The 19,988-nt window shown below is 43.6% G+C and overlaps 1 protein-coding gene across 1 annotated transcript; it reads left to right on the top strand.

Moving 5' to 3' along the window:
* The first annotated feature begins 233 nt into the window (after nt 1-233).
* On the top strand, nt 234-12,835 carry TMEM130 (transmembrane protein 130). The gene is made up of 8 exons (XM_056335119.1): nt 234-794; nt 3,231-3,521; nt 5,438-5,606; nt 6,724-6,893; nt 7,551-7,635; nt 10,119-10,321; nt 11,377-11,489; nt 12,296-12,835. The coding sequence occupies exons 1-8, from the start codon at nt 740-742 to the stop codon at nt 12,470-12,472; spliced, it is 1,263 nt and encodes a 420-aa protein (XP_056191094.1). The 5' UTR covers nt 234-739; the 3' UTR covers nt 12,473-12,835.
* The last annotated feature ends 7,153 nt before the right edge of the window (nt 12,836-19,988 follow it).

Genomic DNA, 19,988 nt, shown 5'->3' with positions numbered 1-19,988 from the left:
GAGGCTGGCCCCGTCCCTCCCCTCAGCCCCGGGGTCTCCGCTGAGGCAGCGGCCGCTGGGCGCGACGCCGGTAGCAGGGCGAGGTGTTACCCCGGCCCCTCCCGCCGCTGCAGCCGCGGCCCGGCGGCGCCCCAGGGAAGCGGCGGCACAAGCCGCGGAACCGGGAGCAAAGCCGGCAGAGGGGGCCTGATCCGCACCAAAAGGAAAAAAAAAAAAAAGGCAACTAGGATTAGGAATGGGCTTCGGAGAACTACTTACACAAAACCTGCATTGCGCCTGCGAGCCCCCCGCGGCCACTCGGCGGGACGGGGTCCGGCAGAGCCGCGGGCGCGGAGCGGGCGGTGACCGCAGCCGCTCGGGCGTCCTCACGGCACCTGAGCCTGAAAAATACCGTTCTCCTTGCCGTGCCAGCCACCACACCGCAATACAAACTCTTTCCTAAACGCTTGCCCGTTCCGCAGACGGGCAGCATTCGTGCTTGCTGCTTTTTTGGTTTGCCTTCCCCGCCCCCCCCCCGGCGGTTCCGCAGCAGCCCATCACGTTGGCGACAGCCCCGCGGGAACTTCCCCCGGGAGAGGCTGGTTGGGCGCCGCCGCGGGGGAGCGTCCCGGGGGCGCGGACGGCGGTGCCGCAGTACCGCGGGCGGCCTCGGGGGCAGCGCCCGGCCCCAGCGCGGCGAGACCCGGACCCGGACCCGGCCCGGCGGTGCCTGCCCGTGGCCGCCGCCGCCGCCCCCAGCATGCTGGGGCTGACCTGCGTGCTGCTACTGCTCGGCCGCGCCGCCCCGGCGGCAGGTGAGGGGCCGCCGGTCTGCGCTGTCATCGCCGCCGGCGAGCGGCTCCCGGGCAGCGGGCGGGCGGGCGGGCGGGGGGGGCGGGAGACCTCGGGCGTGAGGGGCTTGACTTGTGGGGTGGCGGCGGGTCCGTGCCCGGGCTTGCTGGCCACGACAGGGGATGGAGGCAGCTCCGAGCACCCCCGGCCACCCCAGACTTTCTCCTCAGGCGCTGGCAGCGGCGCTGGGGCACCCCGGGGAGCCCTGGCGCTGCCTCACGCTCCCCGACCCACAGGCTGCGCTCCGCCCGCCCAGCGCCGGGGGGCACGGCTGCCCCCTGCCACGGTACCCGCGCCGCGTTCTGCAGATGGAGGTGGTGAAGGTAGAAAAAATCCCAGAACTGGTCTGAAATGGCTTGTTCTGCCAGTGGCTCACTGGGCGACCTTGGGTTAGCCGCTTAATCTCCAACCGCTGCAGCTGCTGGGCTTCAGCCCTGGTGTGTAAAGCACCGTGATAACCTCCAAGGAGAAGTGCTAGATAAGCGTGAGGTAGCTGGCTGGTTTTTTTCCCCAGGTTCCGCTGGAACAATGCGGAGAGTTGCCTGAATCTTCTAGAGACTTGAAACCTGTGTCAGATTTCAACAAATCGCCAGCATTTCTCTATTAACTCAAAAATCTGAACTCTTGTGCTGTGAAATGGGACCGGTGCAGTTCTTGCTCAGGCAGTAATGTTACAGTTTTTTCTCACAGTCCTTTTGTGTTCAGGTTTGCTCAGCACCTGCGATCTGTGAAATAAAATGCAGGCACTAAGTAGATGCTTTGGGTTCTGATTCCACGCCATCCCAAACCGATGGGTGCAGGGAAGGCAGCACAGGGGTGAGCTGACCCCAGTGCTCCCTCGATGTTACGGGTCATGGATGAGTGAGAAACGCAACTTCTGAATCCACAGTATTGAGGTCCCCTTTAGCAGTCTGGTGGCTGCTGAAAGAGAGGAGAGGGAAAGTCACCAGCATGAGAATCCCTGCTGCTCTGCCCCATTGCTCGCCCGTGAGAGGACAGCCAGGCAGGGTGCTGATGCAGGGAGGGAACATCCTCCACGTTGGAGGCAAACAACCAGATACTGTTCCCAGCTCTGCCCCAATTCACAACTTCCAGTGATTGTTGCCTTTCCTTTTGTTTCGGGGTTGTTTGTTTTCATTTGTTTTTAACACATGCAGGTCACTTAATCTTTTTGCACTGTTATTTTTTTGGAAAAATCAATTGCATCCTTGCCATAAAACCCAACCTCACTCCCACTCTGCCCATTGCAGTAGTTGTAAGAGCTGAAGCAGCTTGTGTAAACATGGCAGAGAAGTTTAGTGAGCAATCCAGAGTAGCAGGGATGATTCAGTTATGACAGGTCCTGCAATTCTCATGTCTTGTTGTTTCACAGAAGAGTTTGGGTTGGAAGGGACCTTTAAAGGCCATCTAGTTCAACACCCCTGAAATGAGCAGGGGCATCTCCAACTGTCCAACCTGATCTTGAATGTTTCTAGGGACAGGGTATCTATCACCTCTCTGGGCAACCTGTTCCACTATTTTACCACCCCATCACAAAAAATCACCTCCCTCAACCTGCTGGCCACACTTCTGATGCAGCCCAGGATATGGTTGGCTTTCTGGGCTGCGAGCGCGCACATTGTTGGCTCATGTCCAGCTTTTCATCCACCAGTATCCCCAAGTCCTTCTCTGTAGGGCTGCTCTCAGTCCCTTCATCCCCCCACCTGTATTGATACTGGGGGTTGCCCCAACCCAGGTGCAGGAGCTTGCACTTGACATTGTTGAAGCTCATGAGGTTCGCATGGGCCCACTTCTTGAGCTTGTCCAGGGCCCTCTGGCATGGTACAAGTTTCATTTACACTGGGATTTTTGGTCTCTTCCTGGAAAAGAAGTCAATGGTGGGCCATAGAGCAGAAGCTGGTACTGAGATTTTTTTGTTCAGCTAGGAGGAAAATGGGAAAGATGTGTTGGCCAACAGAGCTGACAAAGGAATCTATTAGATGAAATCTTGCCTGACTTTGGAAGTTCATTTTTTTAGGGGGCAGGCTGGAGCTGAGCTTGACTTTCTTCTAGTAGCTGGAAGTTTAGTGACCATGTTAGCTCCTTAGTGGCACTGACCCTACCACCAGTACCCAGCTCTGCCTATAAAACCTTATCTAAGTTTTTGTGATGTTCTAGGCTGAAGCTCCCTTATACTACTAAAATTTCTAGGACCCAATCTAACATGCTGGTTTATGCTACTTGTTTGAACACATATATACAGTTTCTGTTCCAGGTTTTTATATGTTTAAAAAAAAAAAAAAAAGACTGCTATCGTGAATCACATAGCTACAGCTGACTACTTACACTGTGTAAATAAACAAACTAAAAAATGCAGTACAGTAAGGTTTGTTGGGTTTTTTTCCTTCTGATTTCCACAGAGGAATATGGTCTGGAAATAACCAACAATGGTCCTGTCACAACGGGAGCTCAAGCTACTGTTCACGCCAGTCTAAGTATGAAGAATGACAGTGCTGCATCAAACTTGTATCACTTTAACTGGATTTATGCTCCTCTGATCCTGATAGAGAAATCCGAGCAGCAGTTTAACTCCGTAATTAATGTGACTGGTGAATTTCCTGGGACTTTTCCTGTATCTGTCTGGGTGACTCATAGAAACTGTTGGCTATGTCGGCCGATTGCTAGAAATGTCACTGTGCTTCAATTTACAGGTAAAATGGCTTTACAACTTCTATGTCTTCCGGAATTTGGTGTACATCGGGATGCTTGCCGCCTTTGCTAGCATCAGAAAAATGAAAGCCAGGCATAAATACGGCTTCTGCCAACAGAGTTAGATTTGTGTAGCTCTTTCATTGAATATAGGTTTGAATGGCATTGTACTAACTGAGCCATACTGTAGTTTACCTACATCCAGGAAGCAAGAGTGATCCTGCCCATGTTTTCCTGTCTGTCACTTAGAGAGACTGAACTAGCAACTAGGCGCTTCAAGAGCTGCAGTTCACAGATCAACATTGTTCAGTGATATCCAGACTCCTAAAACAATGCTCCCTGTACTGCTTTGCAGCATTTCTAGTCCTAAAGTTAGGATGACCAGCAGCAGTGACAATACTGATTTTCCCTGTCGCATGACATAGCAAAAACTCAGGCCATCAGCACAACAGAGCCATTACATTTTCTTTGGAAGTTCTGACTGACTGTACTGAAATTGGATGTGAAGTCGTGGCTGCATTACCAAATATCGCTAAGTGCAATTTTGGCTTATTTTGGGAATATTCATAAACATAAATATGAGTATCTTTTTTTATAAATAGACTAATGGTACCATATGGTTAACCTAATCTCTGATACGGGGATTGACATGAAGTAACACCTGAGAGCTTCACACAGCCCCATCTTTCAGAGACTAGTAACCATGTCCCTTCAGCCCCATGTCCTAGTGTTTGACTTACACACTCCAATACAGACCCAGCTCCTAGCCAAAGAAGAAGATGTGCATGAGGACAGAAGAGCTAACCATAGGATATAGCTGACATTTTGGGGAATAACTGTTGAGATTTTTCTTTGAGAAACACCAAGCTTATTGCATAAGTCTTTATAAAAGTATACATGAGATCTTTTCTCTGTTAAGAGCTGCTGTCTTGCTGAATATCTACTTACTCCTTTCTGGCTTTGCACTGTCATGTTCTCATGCCGCAAGCAAAAGGGATAGAAACTTTCTTTAGCTGTGTAAGTTAAGATTCCATTGTACCCTTCTGCCGTCCCCAAGCAAGAGCACCCACCAGGGCTTCACAGAGGCCCCAACGTAATTGCCAATAATTCATATAAATAACAACTATGGTTAGTTCTGCATTACCAGCCCCGTTGTGAAGTGGTAATTGTGATTCTTAATTGTGCATCAGGAAAATAACAGTTAACCAGATTTAAGGAATTGTTTACAAGGTAAGAGTCTGTGACTGGTAATTAATAGCCCATTAATGTTATAATGAGCTAATAAGTGTATCATCATAATACGTCTTTATTCGTAGGTTAGAGAAGTTTTTTTAGATGCGCCTTTACTAGTCCTTATAAACAAACTTGAGCATAAGTTCTCTTACAGACATCAAAACCAAAATTTCACCCTTTCTGTATTCACAAGATACATACAGCACATCTGTTATTCATAATAGTCAAATTTTCATTTCTGTGGAAGTAGCTAAAACTAAAAAACAAAAAACAACACCATAAATACCCACAAACCATCCAATCAAAAACCAGCACCCCAAATACAAAGGGTGTGTATACCAGTTTGATTCTGAATCCCTTGATCTAGATACTTTATGTTAATCCCAATTCTTTTAAAATCAGTAGTAAAAATTGGTATTGACCTCAATCGGTCCAGGATTACTTCTCTTAGTTCTATTAGAAGCTTTATCATGACCCATTGTATAACCCTAAATAAGTATTTAATCTCTCTGCCTCACTAACACATGTAACAACACTGAGTAATATTACAAATACACTTAACCATTTGGACTAGGATACAGAAAGACTTATGCAGTACACTTTAAATAATGTTTTGATACTCACACAGAGCATGCTATGAAAGTGATGCATGCTGTCATTCTTTTTCCACCTTGTTATTCCGCAGAATTTATCACAGGGAATCTCACCATTGCCCAGATAGAAGACAGCAGATTTATCACGCGTAGTTCCAGTTCCTCCATGGGCGCCATATCCCGGATTTCTTTCTGTCTTCATGACCCAAGTCATTACTTCAAGTCAGCATCGTTTGTCTACACCTGGGATTTTGGAGATGGGTAGGTGTGGTTACTTTGTTTCCTTTAATGAGTATTCAAGATGGCTCTGATTCAGTTGCTCATCTACAGAGAAATCCTGATTAAATCATAGGACAAAGCATACGTCTTTGTCAATTGATACATTCTTAATATGTCAGCCAGGTGAATTATGAAAACTTCGGCATGGAAGTCACTGTGTACTCATGAAATGGTGACATTTTAAAGACCTAAATTTCTTGTTCAAATGTATGCTTTGGTGCATTGCTATACATGCAATGAGCTGAACCGAACTGAACAAACTGGGAAAAGTAACTTATTGTAAATTGTTATTTTAAAACATCATTATGCCTGCAGATCTCCATTAGCAGATTGTTGTTGTTGAATATGTGCATAATTTGTGCACTTAAGGAACACGGAAGAGTATGCTGTCTTGCGGTTAGGCAGTAAGTAGCTGTTACTATGACCAGCTACCCATAATATACCACAGCTTGGGTGAGGAGCTTTGGGAAGTGGATAGGTGTCTCAAATAATATGGAGGTACACATTAACACACACCTAATGCTTACCTAATAACAAAATGGAGGGGAAAAGACCACAACATAGCTCAGAACCATCGGAAACAAAACCATGGGTAAAGCTACTTGGCAGTAGGGATGAAAAGGGACATTTAGGTATTTTCCTTTTCTGGGGACAAATATATGTCCAATACAAATAAGTGTATGCAAAGAGAGATGTAAGCTTTAGTCTTTCAATGCTACATTTTTTCTTTCTTTCTTTCTTTTTTCCTCCACCCCTCCCACCTCAGTGCTTCAGTTAGCTTATAGTCCACCTGCTATAAAGGTAGTTTTCATAATTTACTGACTATTCCATTTTGTTAATTGTTTTAGCATTGTCTTTATTTTCTTTGATTAAAAATGGACAAATATACTCTGGACCTTATACTGATCATAGTTCTATTGGTAATGCCACAGACATTAATCCTTATTGATATGGACATAAAGTAGAATTAAAGTCACAGCCAACTGTAGCATTGTCTATAAAGAAAATATATAAGAGCTTGTTCCCTTTTTAAATCAGAAATATGCAAGCACTTGATAAAAGGCAATTTTGATTCTAAATCTTTCCGTGTTGCACGTAGAGTTTATCAGATTACCAAGAAACCCTTTGTCTACTATAACTGCTCTACCATGGGGAATCGCACAGTGCATCTGAAAGTCATAGCTGAATGGGAGCAAATTGGAAGCATCATGCATGAAAAAGAAATGGTGCAGAAAACTGGTGATTTTACCACTGCTCTGGAGCTGCTAGGTAATTATGAAACATTATGCATACTCAAAACAGAACTTGCTATATATGTACAGATAGAATCTAGCTTTAACTTGATAATACAACTTAAGCATTGTTTCACATGCAAGAACTGGTCAACGTTGTTCAATGAAGTGTTTACATTGCAAAATGGACTTTGTGCTTTTCTAGAACAGAAAAAATGGGGGAATGGGGGGAAATATATAAAACCTTCTGGGTTTTTTTCATCTACCAAAAGTTTTACTGTCTTTTGTAAAAGTCTCACATACACTTAAAACTTACAACAAAATGTTTACTGTAACTTATAGAGTATTTATTTGTTTAGTTTATGCCAGCTATCCCTAAAAAATGAATTAGTTAAAAGAAGCACTAGGAAAGTCTTATTGATTTGATCAGCTTCAGGAGTAAATCAATACATAAGTAAAAATGCAAAGTATTAATAATGTGGTTGGTTATACATTAAAAAGAAATCACAAAAAAAGTCAGAAGTCTTATAACTCTACCGGTAGGTTTCCTTTTTGGGTGTGAGGCAAGTATTATTATTTGTGGGACTGATGGAGCTGAAATCTGCAAAGTCTATGAAAACAAACCTTCACTGGTTTTCCAGTGAACTGTAAGTTTACATGTGGAGTGTGACATGCTTTCTTTTCTTCCTCTCAGATGCTGTTAAAAGTATTAATGTAGTGGGCTCCAGAGAGACTCATGTAATGGAAAACTTGAGTTTATCTCTTCATATCAATGGCACGTAAGTAGGAAACGCAACTTCTTTCCCCAAAAAGCATTGTCTATTTCAGGGGTTTTACCCACTTTTTCCTCAAAATAGTCGGTTACACCCCACATAAGTGTTTCTTAAAACAAAAAAGAAATTTCCTTTGAGCAAAATACTATTGAATATTGCATTTTCCTGGCTTGAAATACCATGAACTCTAAAAGCCTGAAAGAGCCTGCATCTTTTCAGAAAAGTAGAATCCTCCCAAGTAAAGCAAATGTTATTTTTTTATCTTTGTAAAGATAATGTTAAAAGAAAACTAGCCAGAGAAAGATAGTGGGGAAAATTAAATTTTAAAACTTCCTTTTGAATTTTCTTCTTGAACAGTTTCCCCACCATTAAATTAAATTGCATTCAGAGTCCTGTTGCATAGCAGCAATCCTTAACTGGCACATGGGAGTAATGGGTTTGGGGAATAATTTTCACAAAACTAAGATTGCCACAAGATGACTAAGTCAGAGAGGCTCCATGGAGTGAGATTTATAGGAACATGGGAGAGCCATGAGCACCTCAGTCCTAGCACGAACTCTCACAGGCTGCAGTATTTAGAACACATCAGAGCTTTTTTTGTATGGCAGAAGCATTTTAAATACTATTCAAATACTCAAGAAACCTTTCACCATAAAAACTTCATGACCACAGAAGTAATTTATTCTGAAGAGGAGTGACACTTTCAAGTTCTGCTACTGGAAGCTGTTTAGGCTAATGCTGGTTTAAAAGGGGGAGGGAAGGAAGAAAAAAAAGAAGGAAAAAAAAAAGCAGGACTATTATTATGGATGTAGGATGGAGCGAGCAGCACCCAACACAGAATCATTTGCCAAAGGTAAAAATAGTCCCAATAGACAAAGCAGCACAGTTGCATTCAGAAAGCAAATGGCACACTGGCAGGAGTGGAAACTGGAAATGGCATACCAGTATTACAGGCAAACATGAGATCCCTAAAAGCAGGCTTGGTTTTAGGCTGGACAGTGTTTGCCAGACTGTCCTGGTTTCAGCTGGGGTAGAGTTAATTTACTTCCTAGTAGCTGCTGTAGTGCTGTGGTTTGGATCTAGGGTGAGAATAATGTTGATAACACACTGATGTTTTAGTTGTTGCTAGACAGCATTTACACTAACTCAAGGACTTTTCAGTTTCTCACCCCACCCCACCAATTAGTAGACTGAGGGTGCACAAGAAGCTGGGAGGATGCACAGCTAGGACAGGGGACCCCAGCTGACCAAAGGAATATTCCATACCATACGGCATTATGCTCAGCATATAAACCAGGGTGAAAGCTGGCTGGGGGACACTGCTTGGCAACTGGCTGGCCATCGGTTGGCAGGTGGTGAACAATTACATTGTGCATCACTTCTTTTCCATACTCTAATATTTTTATCATTATTATTATTATTATTATTATTATTATTTTCCCTTCCTTTTCTATCCTATTAAACTGTCTTTATCTCAACCCACAATTTTTTTTTCCTCCAATTCTTTCCCCCATCCCACTTGGGGGGTGGGAGGGGATCAAGTGGCTGTGTGGTGTTCAGCAAGCTACTAGGTTAAACCACAACACAGACCTAACCTCCTAGCCACAGCACTGGGACTGATGCAATAAGAGTTTATGACAGAGAAGCAATGACAAAGGCTTGAGAAATGGGTTATCAAAGAAAATCAGGTAAGCACATAAACATGCTGCTTTCTTTAGCAGAGAATGTCCTACAGAGATAAGAAACAAAATACTAATAAGATGGAGTAAAGAAAAGCTCTATCTCTTGTCAGAATCAAAGTCCATAGTACATAAGGTGGGTCCAAGCAGAATCAGTTAGGACAAGGGTCTGAAAATGTAAATAAAAGGCATCAACTAGACATGGTGAGAAGACACATGGCCATAAAGCAGATTGCACCTAGATTGCCTGATAGCAAATAAACCCATTTTTGTTATTGTAAGGGAGATCTTGTGATTTCTTTACCTTTTCCAGCTATTAATCTGTTGTACAGAGCTCATCCTACAATCTTACCAGTTTTGACTGGGGGGGGGGGGGGAGATTAATCACAAAATTCTTGGGTGTGCTTCAGTAACACAGAAAGTGAGTTCTGTGTGAGAAGAACAAATTAAAACCAACCTATACTGCCTTGGAAGCACAGGGGGAAAAAAGACTCCTTTTATCTTCGTTGGAGGACTACAGGTTTTTCTACATACAATGGCCCACCTATGACCCGCACAGGTATTCAGCTCTCAGCTGAAAGGTTTGCTTTTATAGAAGCATCACAAAGAACTTTCTCAATTGACAGATGCTATAAACCAAACAATTGTGCAGTTAATTACTTCTCTATTCGTATTGAGATTAACTTAATTATTTTCAAAATCATTATTCTGTTTTAACCAAGTGATTCATCAGCTCTTTGACGAGATTTTTGCAAAATTTTCACCAAATTATTCCCTTCCCTTCCTCTTTTTTCGCTCTTGTCATTTCAGCCCACCACTGGCATTATGCTGGCTTATAAAGTCCGAGTGCATTCCACTCGAAGGTGAGAAATGCCATCTGGTGGAGATTGATGGCTCCTGCTACAACCTCAGCCATACCTTCAGTGATGCTGGACAGTATTGCCTCAGCGTCAGAGTGGAGAACGGCGTGACGATGCTGCAGACATACCATGAAATAAAAGTGTGGCCAACAGGTGAGGAGCAGCTAGTCTGAGCAGCGTGGAGATCCCCACCTGTCAGGGAACCGACAGTCTCAAACATGTCAGGGACAATTATGGATTAACCAGCCTGCAGATGAGGTTTCTGGAAACTGGTATAGATCCCTAAAAGCATAGGAAGGAGGAAGAGAAAGGAGAGCCTGTACTGTGCCTCCTGTAATTGCTCTGAGCTTCTTGCATCCTGCTGAACCCTTTGTCTCATGAGTGTCTTGAAGTTAATGAGTTTCCAGGGAAGGCTAAGTTACTTAAATTAGATATTTTCCAGTGTAGATAGTCTGGCTATTGTAGTTAGAGAGGATAACTAGGAAAACATATATGTCTGTAACTCTCCCTTACTTAAGCAGTTTCCATTCTTCTTTTTGTTTAGTTTAGTTATGGGGGTTTTTATGGGTAGATTTTTCTTGGCCTCCATTTCATCAGATTACTGTCCTCCCAGCCAGCAGTCCCTGCTGGCTCCCTCATGCACACTCACACGTGCCCCTCTTGGGTCCCTGAATCATCTGAGAATGTGGTTAGGTGGCCAAGTGAGGAGGACCTGACCAGAGAGCAGCCAGGCTGTGATGCAGAATGGTTATACCACCTCACCGTGGGCCAGCACTGGTATACGGACAGGCCAGCTCACTCCACAGGGTGCTGGTGTGCATTCAGGACTAAGTGTGCAAATCCTCTTTGCTGGAGGCTGCTAGCTGCTGTGACAATGAGGTATCCTCCTGTCGTCCTGGGGTACCACAGGGGTACAAACACCCTGGGGAATTAGGGCTAACATATGTAATTGGGTGGGCTTTGTAGGCTGTTCAAGGGAAAAGAGGGGTGAAAAGGGAAGGAGCCTTACAACCTCACAACCCCGCATTCCCACTTCTGAGATTTCAGAAAGACATGAAGTGATCTGGGCTGAAAAATTTATTCCCTGTTACACACATGTCCTTTGTTCTAAAAATATGTAAACTCCTAAAACGTAATTTCCTTCTTACTGTTACCTCTTCTCAGTGTATTGCATCACTCCAGGCGTATGCCCTTGTGCTCTTTCCTAGGGATCCACCCGGCTTGCTTTGTCCTGCTCTGCATTGCTCTGGCTACAGTGATGCTAGGGCTGGTGCTGTACACAACCTTTCGAAGTAACACACAACAAAAAGATCTCGTGGAGGTATTCAGTTACTCTTACTTTGAGCTGGGATAGTAATTAAATACCTTTCATCCATGTCTGTTCTTTAATCACCAGACAAATGGAGTGGGAGGGAGCATTTCCCTAGTATGTCTGATCCATTCCATGGAAACATCTGAACAGTGTAGGCAAGCACTTTAAGCAACAGGCATGCTTCTGGCTTGTTGCAGAGAACTGTAACTATAATTCAAGCTGCCAGGGCTATCACGGGCAGTTTGTTAATATTCCCAAGCAGATGCTTGCGCTGAAGTATCCCTTCCAGAGAGTTATATGAAAGTATCCCTCAGAGTGGTTATATGGAAGAAAGCAGGGGGATAGTGAGAGAGGGTACAGGATAGTAACGAAGGGTGGGTTATTACCTAAAGTGGCACTACATTGTCACCTGACCCTAGCATGTGACTTTTATCTCCCCAGCTACCTTCCATCTCTGGTGTAGCTTTCACTTGCTACATTATCCTATTTGTAACGAGCATGAGCTCCTCAATCAAAAGGATTTTTTTTTGGCCCTTTGCATGAGCTTCTCAATCAAAAGGATTTTTTTTTTGGCCCTTTGGAAAGCTCCTAATACACTTTTCATCGTGCCACAATGCAAATGATATAACTCATGAGAGACTGCCTATGAGCCGGGTGTGCAGCAGGTATAAATCACAAGTCTATTTGAAGCTGGTGACTGACTGAAACTGGTTGAGGACCAAGTGCCATTTCTCTGGCCCAAAGTATTCTTGCCGGACTCGCCTGAGCTCGTAGGACCCAAATTAAGAAAGATCTCTCTGATGTTCTTTTTCCAGGTAGCTGACTTCGACTTTTCTCCGCTGTCTGACAAAAACCTCGCCTCTTATTCGGAGTCAGGCTGTGGCCGAATGTGTTGCAGATCATGTTTTCTTTGGTCATCGCAAGAAGCTGCCAGGGAGAGTCATGAACTTCTACATTCTTTTTACAAGCCAGTCAAAACTTACACAGTGTGAAGAACACAATTGCACTTTCCTTACACTAACTGTCAAGTTTAACTTTCTCACTTATGATGAGCTAAAAGCCCAGTGCTGCATGAATGGTTTGGTTTTGCCAATGCAATAAGGTTAACCACTTTAAGTCCAGCACTTGAGTAAAAGTAGCTTTCTATTTTTAAATTATACGGGTGTATACATTTACAGTTGTAAATGCAGCATTTTATTCTTATGAAAGATTGTTTTATGTGCAGGTTTGCTAAACTCACTACCTCTTGTAATTTCTCTGTTCCTTCTGCTGTTTCAAAGAAAAAAATGCTTAAGACAAACACACTTCTCTTTCCTCTGTTACAATACTATTACCAGAAATGGAAGTCACCCAAAATGCTGTTGAATGTCTATTTGTTGTAAAAAGGAACTGACTTATCCAGGCTGAGAACAGCCTAGGTGGTTCTAATGAACCAGACTACCTAATTACAATGGGTTTTTTCCTCCTGTCTCAGAAGACCCCCTTTTTAAGTTAATGGGCTTCTGTGGGACTGTAGTGGCTGGTGACCTGCTCATGGAGAGCTAGCTGCTGGCAGTATTTTGGTGGGATCGCTGCACATGCTGTAGAAGACTTCACATCTCCAACACTTTGTGAAGCAGTACTCTGCTCTAATCTGTAGAAGCAGCTTGCTTTTTTTTTCCGCCAGGCTGTCCATTCTTTTCTTTCTCATATTACTACCCAGCTAGTCACCAAAGCTCCTCTTGTAAAAAATGCAACAACCAGTAGCTCAAAGCTGCTCAGCAAAACATATTAAATTCAAATTCACGGTCAATGTTCAAGGCTGTGTAAATTCCATGCCTGTTGCAGGCTGTCTTCTACTATCAGCTTCCTGCTCAGCCAGGCTTTGCCTTCTGCTACAAGATGTTTCAGAGTACCCTGGAAGCTTCTAAACAAAAGCACCTTTGTGGCAATTTCTTATTTTTTTAAACGTGACACACCTTCCCCACCTCTGATTTAAAGCCTATGGGTGTCGTGGGCTTGACGTTTTTCAAGTATGTCAAAATTTCTCAAATGTGTTGATTGGAAGATGGTTGTCTGAAAGTGAGGGGATTTACCATGAGGGTTTTGGGGTGCTCATTTCACACATTCAACCTCTGTGTTTCCTCAGAGAAGCCCAGAGCATCAGTTCCTCTGAATGAAATTACATGACTTCAGAAGGGCTTTGTTAATTAATTTGATACATTCAAATTGAATAGGATCATCTAAGATAACAAATGATCCAGTAAACCCAAGTTTTGTTCAAAAAGTACTTTCCAAGGCAGAACTTCTTTTGGCTTTTTTTCTAAAGAGAAATTGTATTTATAAGCAAGCTTGTTGATTCTGAGTGGTGTCCTTTGTATTCCTTCTCAGTGCTCTAGTGTCAAACTCTCACCTTCAGTCATATTTGGTCACTGTTAAAAATGTGCCTGTCCTTAGCAGAGAAGTTATTGTTCTAGAGAATTTCACTTTTACTGCTTATTCCTGAGATCCCAGTCATCTAAGCCACTGCCAAAGGTATGTGCCTTGTTCTGGGATGTCGGTGTATTCTGTAAATGGCTCCACAGTCCTTGGGCGCTAGAAATAACAGATTTCTGACGTGAAAAATGCAACTCAGAGCATTGGTGGCTCTAGACAGACTGCACAGTTTCTCTCTGTAGCCAGTAGTTCAGTTTGGGCTGCTTCTTTTATTACATTTGTGACAGGCATGTGGCCCTTGCTGCTATAAGACACCTAAAGACAACCCCTTGGCACACTACTGAATGTGTAAAACCCCTTTCTTCTCCATATTGTACTCCCAGAAAAGACAGTAACTCTGAGAGCAAACTCAGTTAGAGTTACATGAAACGGGTCATTTGGGTTGGAGGAAGATCATGTCAAAGGAGTAAGACCTATGGGCTGCCTCGTTTTCTATCAATACCCAGCTGATGCATGGGGTATTAGGCCACAAAGGTTGCTGCTTTAGTTTTGTGCCTCCATGCTCTTCCCAATACATCCCAGCTGAGATACAACTCATCACGCCAAACCTGGCTAAAGTGGATAGCAACCCCCAGTCAAAAAAAAAAAGAGACATGGAGTTAGTGATATGAAAGACAGGCCTAAGAAAATCCCCAATTTCCTACTCGGGAAAACAGAGCAAATGTCCTTCAGAAGAATATTCACTCTTATTCTCTTCCTAAAATGAACAAAGGATGGCAAAGGAGTCAAAGGATTCAGAAGGGTAGAAAAGATAAAGTGATACAAAGTGGAAAGTCAATACTATCAAATAGTGGAAGATATTAATTCAAGAGCAGACAGAAAATAATAGAGGTTAGAAAGAAAGACATCTCTTGCAAAAAAAAAAAAAAAAGCTGTAGAGAAAGTACACTTAAAAGGACATGTCAAGAAGCAAACTAACCAAGAAAATTTAAACAACCTTAACAAATTGAGGTGTAAGTATGAGAACTATTCACATGAACATGTTCCTGAATCTAATATGAAACTGCTTCCTGCACAAAAGACTGATCTGTGGATTCAATAAACGCCTCTGAAATTGAAGACAAAAGGTAATTGAGCAGTTCAGGATATAGCAAGGAGATTAGTGGGATGTAACAAGGATCAGCGGGAGGATTCATTTTGTTAACCTTAGAAATCAATGACCTGGAAAAAGGAATGTTCAGCAAAACGATGAAAGTCACTGATTCAAAACAAGAGTCCAGTGAGTGCAAAGCTAAAGAGTGATTAAATTCAGGTAAGCAAGAGTGTGAGCAGATAGAATTATTTACACGAAATGTGTTTGAGGACAAAAGTGTTCAGTAAAGACACAGTATAAAGGCACACGGTAAACCGAAAGAACTTCTCTTATTCTGTAATTTGTCATATAAACAATGGTACCAGTTTGTGCAGTAGATGTGGGGACAAATTAGCCCTTTATCTTAGCAGAGCGTAAGGCTCTGTGGCTGAGCGGGTCGGGGCTGAATTCTGCCTTTCATCTCTGGGAAGTAGATTACATAGCCCGAGCTGGGACAACAGTTTGAATTTGCAAGACCTCTGTTGCATTTGCTGGATGCTGGAGGAATTGAAGTTGTTTCAGCAAGAGGAAGGTGAAGAACTTCATATATTTAAACACTCAGCATTATTATTAGATAATCAGCCAAAACGTCACCTTGATTTTGCAGAGCCAGGGCCAGTTTCCGTGGAAACTGAAGTGCCATCCTGTAGCTGTCAGAAAATTGTTTCAATCCTGCAGATCTCAGCTTTGACAGCACACCGAGCACTACAAGGGTGGATTTTTAAATTGCAGCCACCAACGTGGGGAATGCAGAAGTTCCAGAAACTTTTCTCAGAGCTGGGTATGCTCATCGCCAGCGTGTGTAATTCCTACAACGGTGTGCATATAGTCGCAGCATGTAGTGGGTTTTGTCCAAAATGCCATAGTTGCACAACTGACACAACTACCAGAGCCAATGACACGAGAGCACTAGTGAAAGGCTACCCTAGCCAAATAAATTTCTAACGCATTTACTCACAGCTGTCCCAGGAGGCAGGGAAGAGCTATTATCACTATTCACAGGAGGCAAAAGGGAGCCACATAGAGATACAGAGCTTGCTTGTGCAGAGGCGGGTGTAGATGCCTGCATAAAGTTTGAGATTAAAAAGATTATGGAAGGATGCAGACCATCTCCCTAATCTTGGTCCTTTTTACAGTCTGTGGAGCAAGGTAAGCACTACATTCAGGTTGCTTTGTACAAACACCGACTTAGATATCCTGTACGGTAGCTCTCACAGGGTGCCTGGGCATAGCACGCGTAGTGTGGCAGTGCGGTTTGTGGACTGCACAGCAGGTGTCTCCCACGGCACAAGAATATTTCTACAATCTTCATACTCCCACGATGGCAGACTTGAGCCACTGGTAAGGCTTTCAGTGAATATTTTTATGCACGCCTCACTGTGGCACGTAAGCTAAATGCACAACCAAGTTCGATAAAAGATGCACATTATTCACAACACGAGTGCTATGGTTTTGGATGCCGCCCCGAGCAGCTGTGACCAATGGCTCGGTGTTGGTCGCTGCGTGCAGGAACGCTTGCCCCATGGCTTTTGCTGGAAGGGGATGGATGGACAGACTGAACAAGCTGTGCAGGCAGTAACGGTCCTGGGAGATAACTTTCTGGACTTTATTCAATGCCCTTGACACGACAGCAGCCTGTTCCACACTCCCTTAGGTCAGTGGGACACGTGCTGCGTGATTAGAAACTGGTGGGACCAGGCCCATCCCAGTGAGTGAAAGCACTATCATTTTCCATAAAGGAGAGTAACTGTGAAGTTTGAATCTACAATGACCCATCTTAAATTAAGGAAAATTAAGAAGAAAGCAGCCCGCAGTGTAAACCACAGCTGAGCGCAAATGTTTCCTGAAACCACCTAGAGGTCCCCATTGCTTCAGTGGAAGGTCCCAGAAACTGGGAAGCAGAAGCAGCAACAAACAGGCACATCCTGGCTTAGTGGCTCTATAAATTCAGTCCTTCATGGTAATATAGATTAGGACTCTGTCATTTAAAGCATCTTTTTTCAATTATAATTTAGATACAAAGAAGAGACCACAGCAATAAAATCCCTTATCTCATCAACAGCATGTACTATTAAGCAAAACAAAACCAACAAAAAAATGCCATAGGTTCTTAAGGTCCTTTCAGTTTCCAGTTCTTAATCTATTCTTTCATTATACGCAAAGTACTTATAATATTTTAAATTAAATCCAAAAGGAAAAAATAATCCAAAAAATTCAAATGTGCTTGCTAATTAAATAGCAATACCCTTACTTTCATTCAGGCAATCTTGATAAATTACAGTCTTCCCGTACTAATTAACTTCCAGTTTAATGGATTTCTCTCACCACCCCAAGCTATGTAACAAAACACGACATGCTCAATTTAACAAAAACAAGTCAATATTGAACCTGGCCGGTTTGATTCTGCTTCAGCAAAGCACTCAAACACACACTGAAGTGCAAGCACAGGAGCAGACTCAGAGGAGCAGCTCCTTGGGGTGTTAGATAGGGTCTGAAGGGAAGGCGAGCAGCCTCACTCCAGCAGGACAGCCCAGTTCTCAGGACCACATCAGGTGGCCTGCAGCGAGCACCCATCTGGGGAGCTGGTGGCTAATGCAAAAACTGTTTCTTAGTCCACTACTGGATTTTTTCCATGTGCAATTGATTTACTTGCAATTCACACTTGCAATGAATCCAGAGCATTTTTGTGGGTGATGGGGGACGAACAGGACTGATCTGTGACGGGCAGTGTGGCACTTTCTCTGCCACCCCAGGCGAGCACCCCATGCAGGAGCGCTGCAGCCAGAAAGGCAGATAGATACACATGTGGGAACTGAACCCCAACACACAGAGCAGTTCCTGGGAGGCTCTTGTTTGGGTGTTAAAGTGTTGTATTGTATGTAATTAGACCATTAAAGTAAAGTACTTCTGTTACTAAATTATCTATATACTGTGGAGTTGGTCAAGGTTATAACAAAGTAGATTTGAGCTAAAACATTGTGAGAAAATAGGAGACCAGCCAACCAAGACAGTATCAGAAAATGAATGGCAGCCCCTGATCCTGGGGGAGAAAGATGGGCCTCCCTGAGACACCAGGGAAAGACTTGGGTTTTTGTTACAGCTTGAGTTTTGTATCCGAAATTATTCCCAGTGTCTCTACTTGTGGTATTTTGAGTTCTTCTTTCTGATTTTTTTTTCTCCCTCTAACAACAGTAGGTTAGGAATGCTCTGCCTTGTCAAACAACTGGAAGATTTCACTCATGGATCATCGGTAAGATGAGTGTTTCATGTCACAGGTCCACCTCTGCAGAAAGAGTGAGGTACCCGGTTCCTACAGACGTCTCACCGCAGACAGCAGTTGCATTCAAGGTATCCTTAAGAGCGATCCAGGCCATGCAGCTTGCATGGGGAGGGGGGAAATTTCCAGGGGCAAGTGGATTTGCAAATAGCCATTATTTTGTTTGGGTTTTATTCTCTTTTCTCTGTTTTGTCCTTTCCTTCCCTATGGCTTGGTAATAAGTAGTGAGGAAAACCTGCTTGCAGTAGGGAACGCACTGTATAACTAAAGGGAAAGCATTCTATTTAGTTCTGTAGGAAATGCATCCTTTTTCATAATACAGTATGTGAAAAATCAGGTAAGCAATGCATACATTTTTTATGAACAGGAGGACCCTCAACTATTACTAATGAAGTACAGGAAGAAAAGACAGGACTCTCAGTAGGGAAATACCATCCATTAAACGCCTCCCTGGGGACCAAATGACACTTACAATGGAAAGACACTAACTGCCTCTTACATTTCAGTTGGTACCAGCAGGACACCTATTTGTAAAGATTTGTGCTGCCTGTACTCTGTTAGTGTAAGATGCCACATAAATATTTCCTGACCTTTGCGGCAGATATTACCCTTTTTTTTTTCCCCCCACAGACCAGCAGCCTGATTTTACCTTTTAAAACCATTGATCCTGCTGAAGAATGAGCACAAGAGCAACCCTGCGAGAGTGCTTAGGCCCGCTGAAGTCAATGGACCTGCTGAACACGTGTTCTGAATGTTTTCTGATCAGGGTTTTATACATGTCACCCGTTACAAGACTTCCACGGTTCTTTTTGTAAAAGTGTACTTGCCTTTAACTAAATACCTATCACCAAAGATCAAAAGGCTTTTGAAATGTGTCCCCTTAGAAAAGCAAAAAAAAAAAAAAAAAAGAAGTTAGAAATTCATTCATTTCAAAACCGATTAATCAAAGGCAGCTCTTTGATCAGTGAAGAAAGTCCTCAGTTCCAAAACAATGAGCACTTTAACAGGGAACAATTACATTTCTCTGGATATATCATCCTGGAGGCATATATGGGGCTGTCATGGGTGTCACGTCAGGGCTGACCAGGACCCCAGGGCATGCCTACTTCTCATTACTGCACCACTTGAAAACTCCACAGCTCTAGCCCATGGACTGACTGCTCCCCTCATTTGTCTTTCTGGAGTATGTGGTAATGTTTGCACTAGAGTTCCCTGTGCTTTACATGTGTGTGCGTCTGCATGTGTGCATGTGTACACACATATACACATATTTGTGCAATATCCACTGCCACTCAAATTGGAAATGCACAGTGATTCCTTCCTGCAGTGGATTTTACATGACTCCTATAAAAAAACGCAACTGTAGTCGCAAATAGCAGAGATTAAACAGCAATGTCAAGGTCTGAGAGGAGAGATTACAGATCCCATATCCACAGATGTTTGCAGCCACTGACAGTCTTGTGATTTAAAGAGCTGTTCTCCCACGTCAGGCAAACGTCTGCCACAAATAATCATCAACAGATCCTGCCCTTTCCCAGAGAGCTTAATGTGGATCAAACAGAGCCTGTTCAAAACTCACCATGCCTGTTGCAGTGGTGGCCACAGCTCAGTGACAGGTGAAGGCGAACTGAAACTGTCCTCCAGTGTCAAGGACTCATCAGAGTGTAAGATGCAATGAGGACAC

Source organism: Falco biarmicus, chromosome 4 (assembly GCF_023638135.1).
Source record: "Falco biarmicus isolate bFalBia1 chromosome 4, bFalBia1.pri, whole genome shotgun sequence".
NCBI lineage: Eukaryota > Metazoa > Chordata > Aves > Falconiformes > Falconidae > Falco > Falco biarmicus.
Note: the sequence above shows the minus strand (reverse complement) of the source record. Positions and strands in the feature narration are given on the sequence as shown.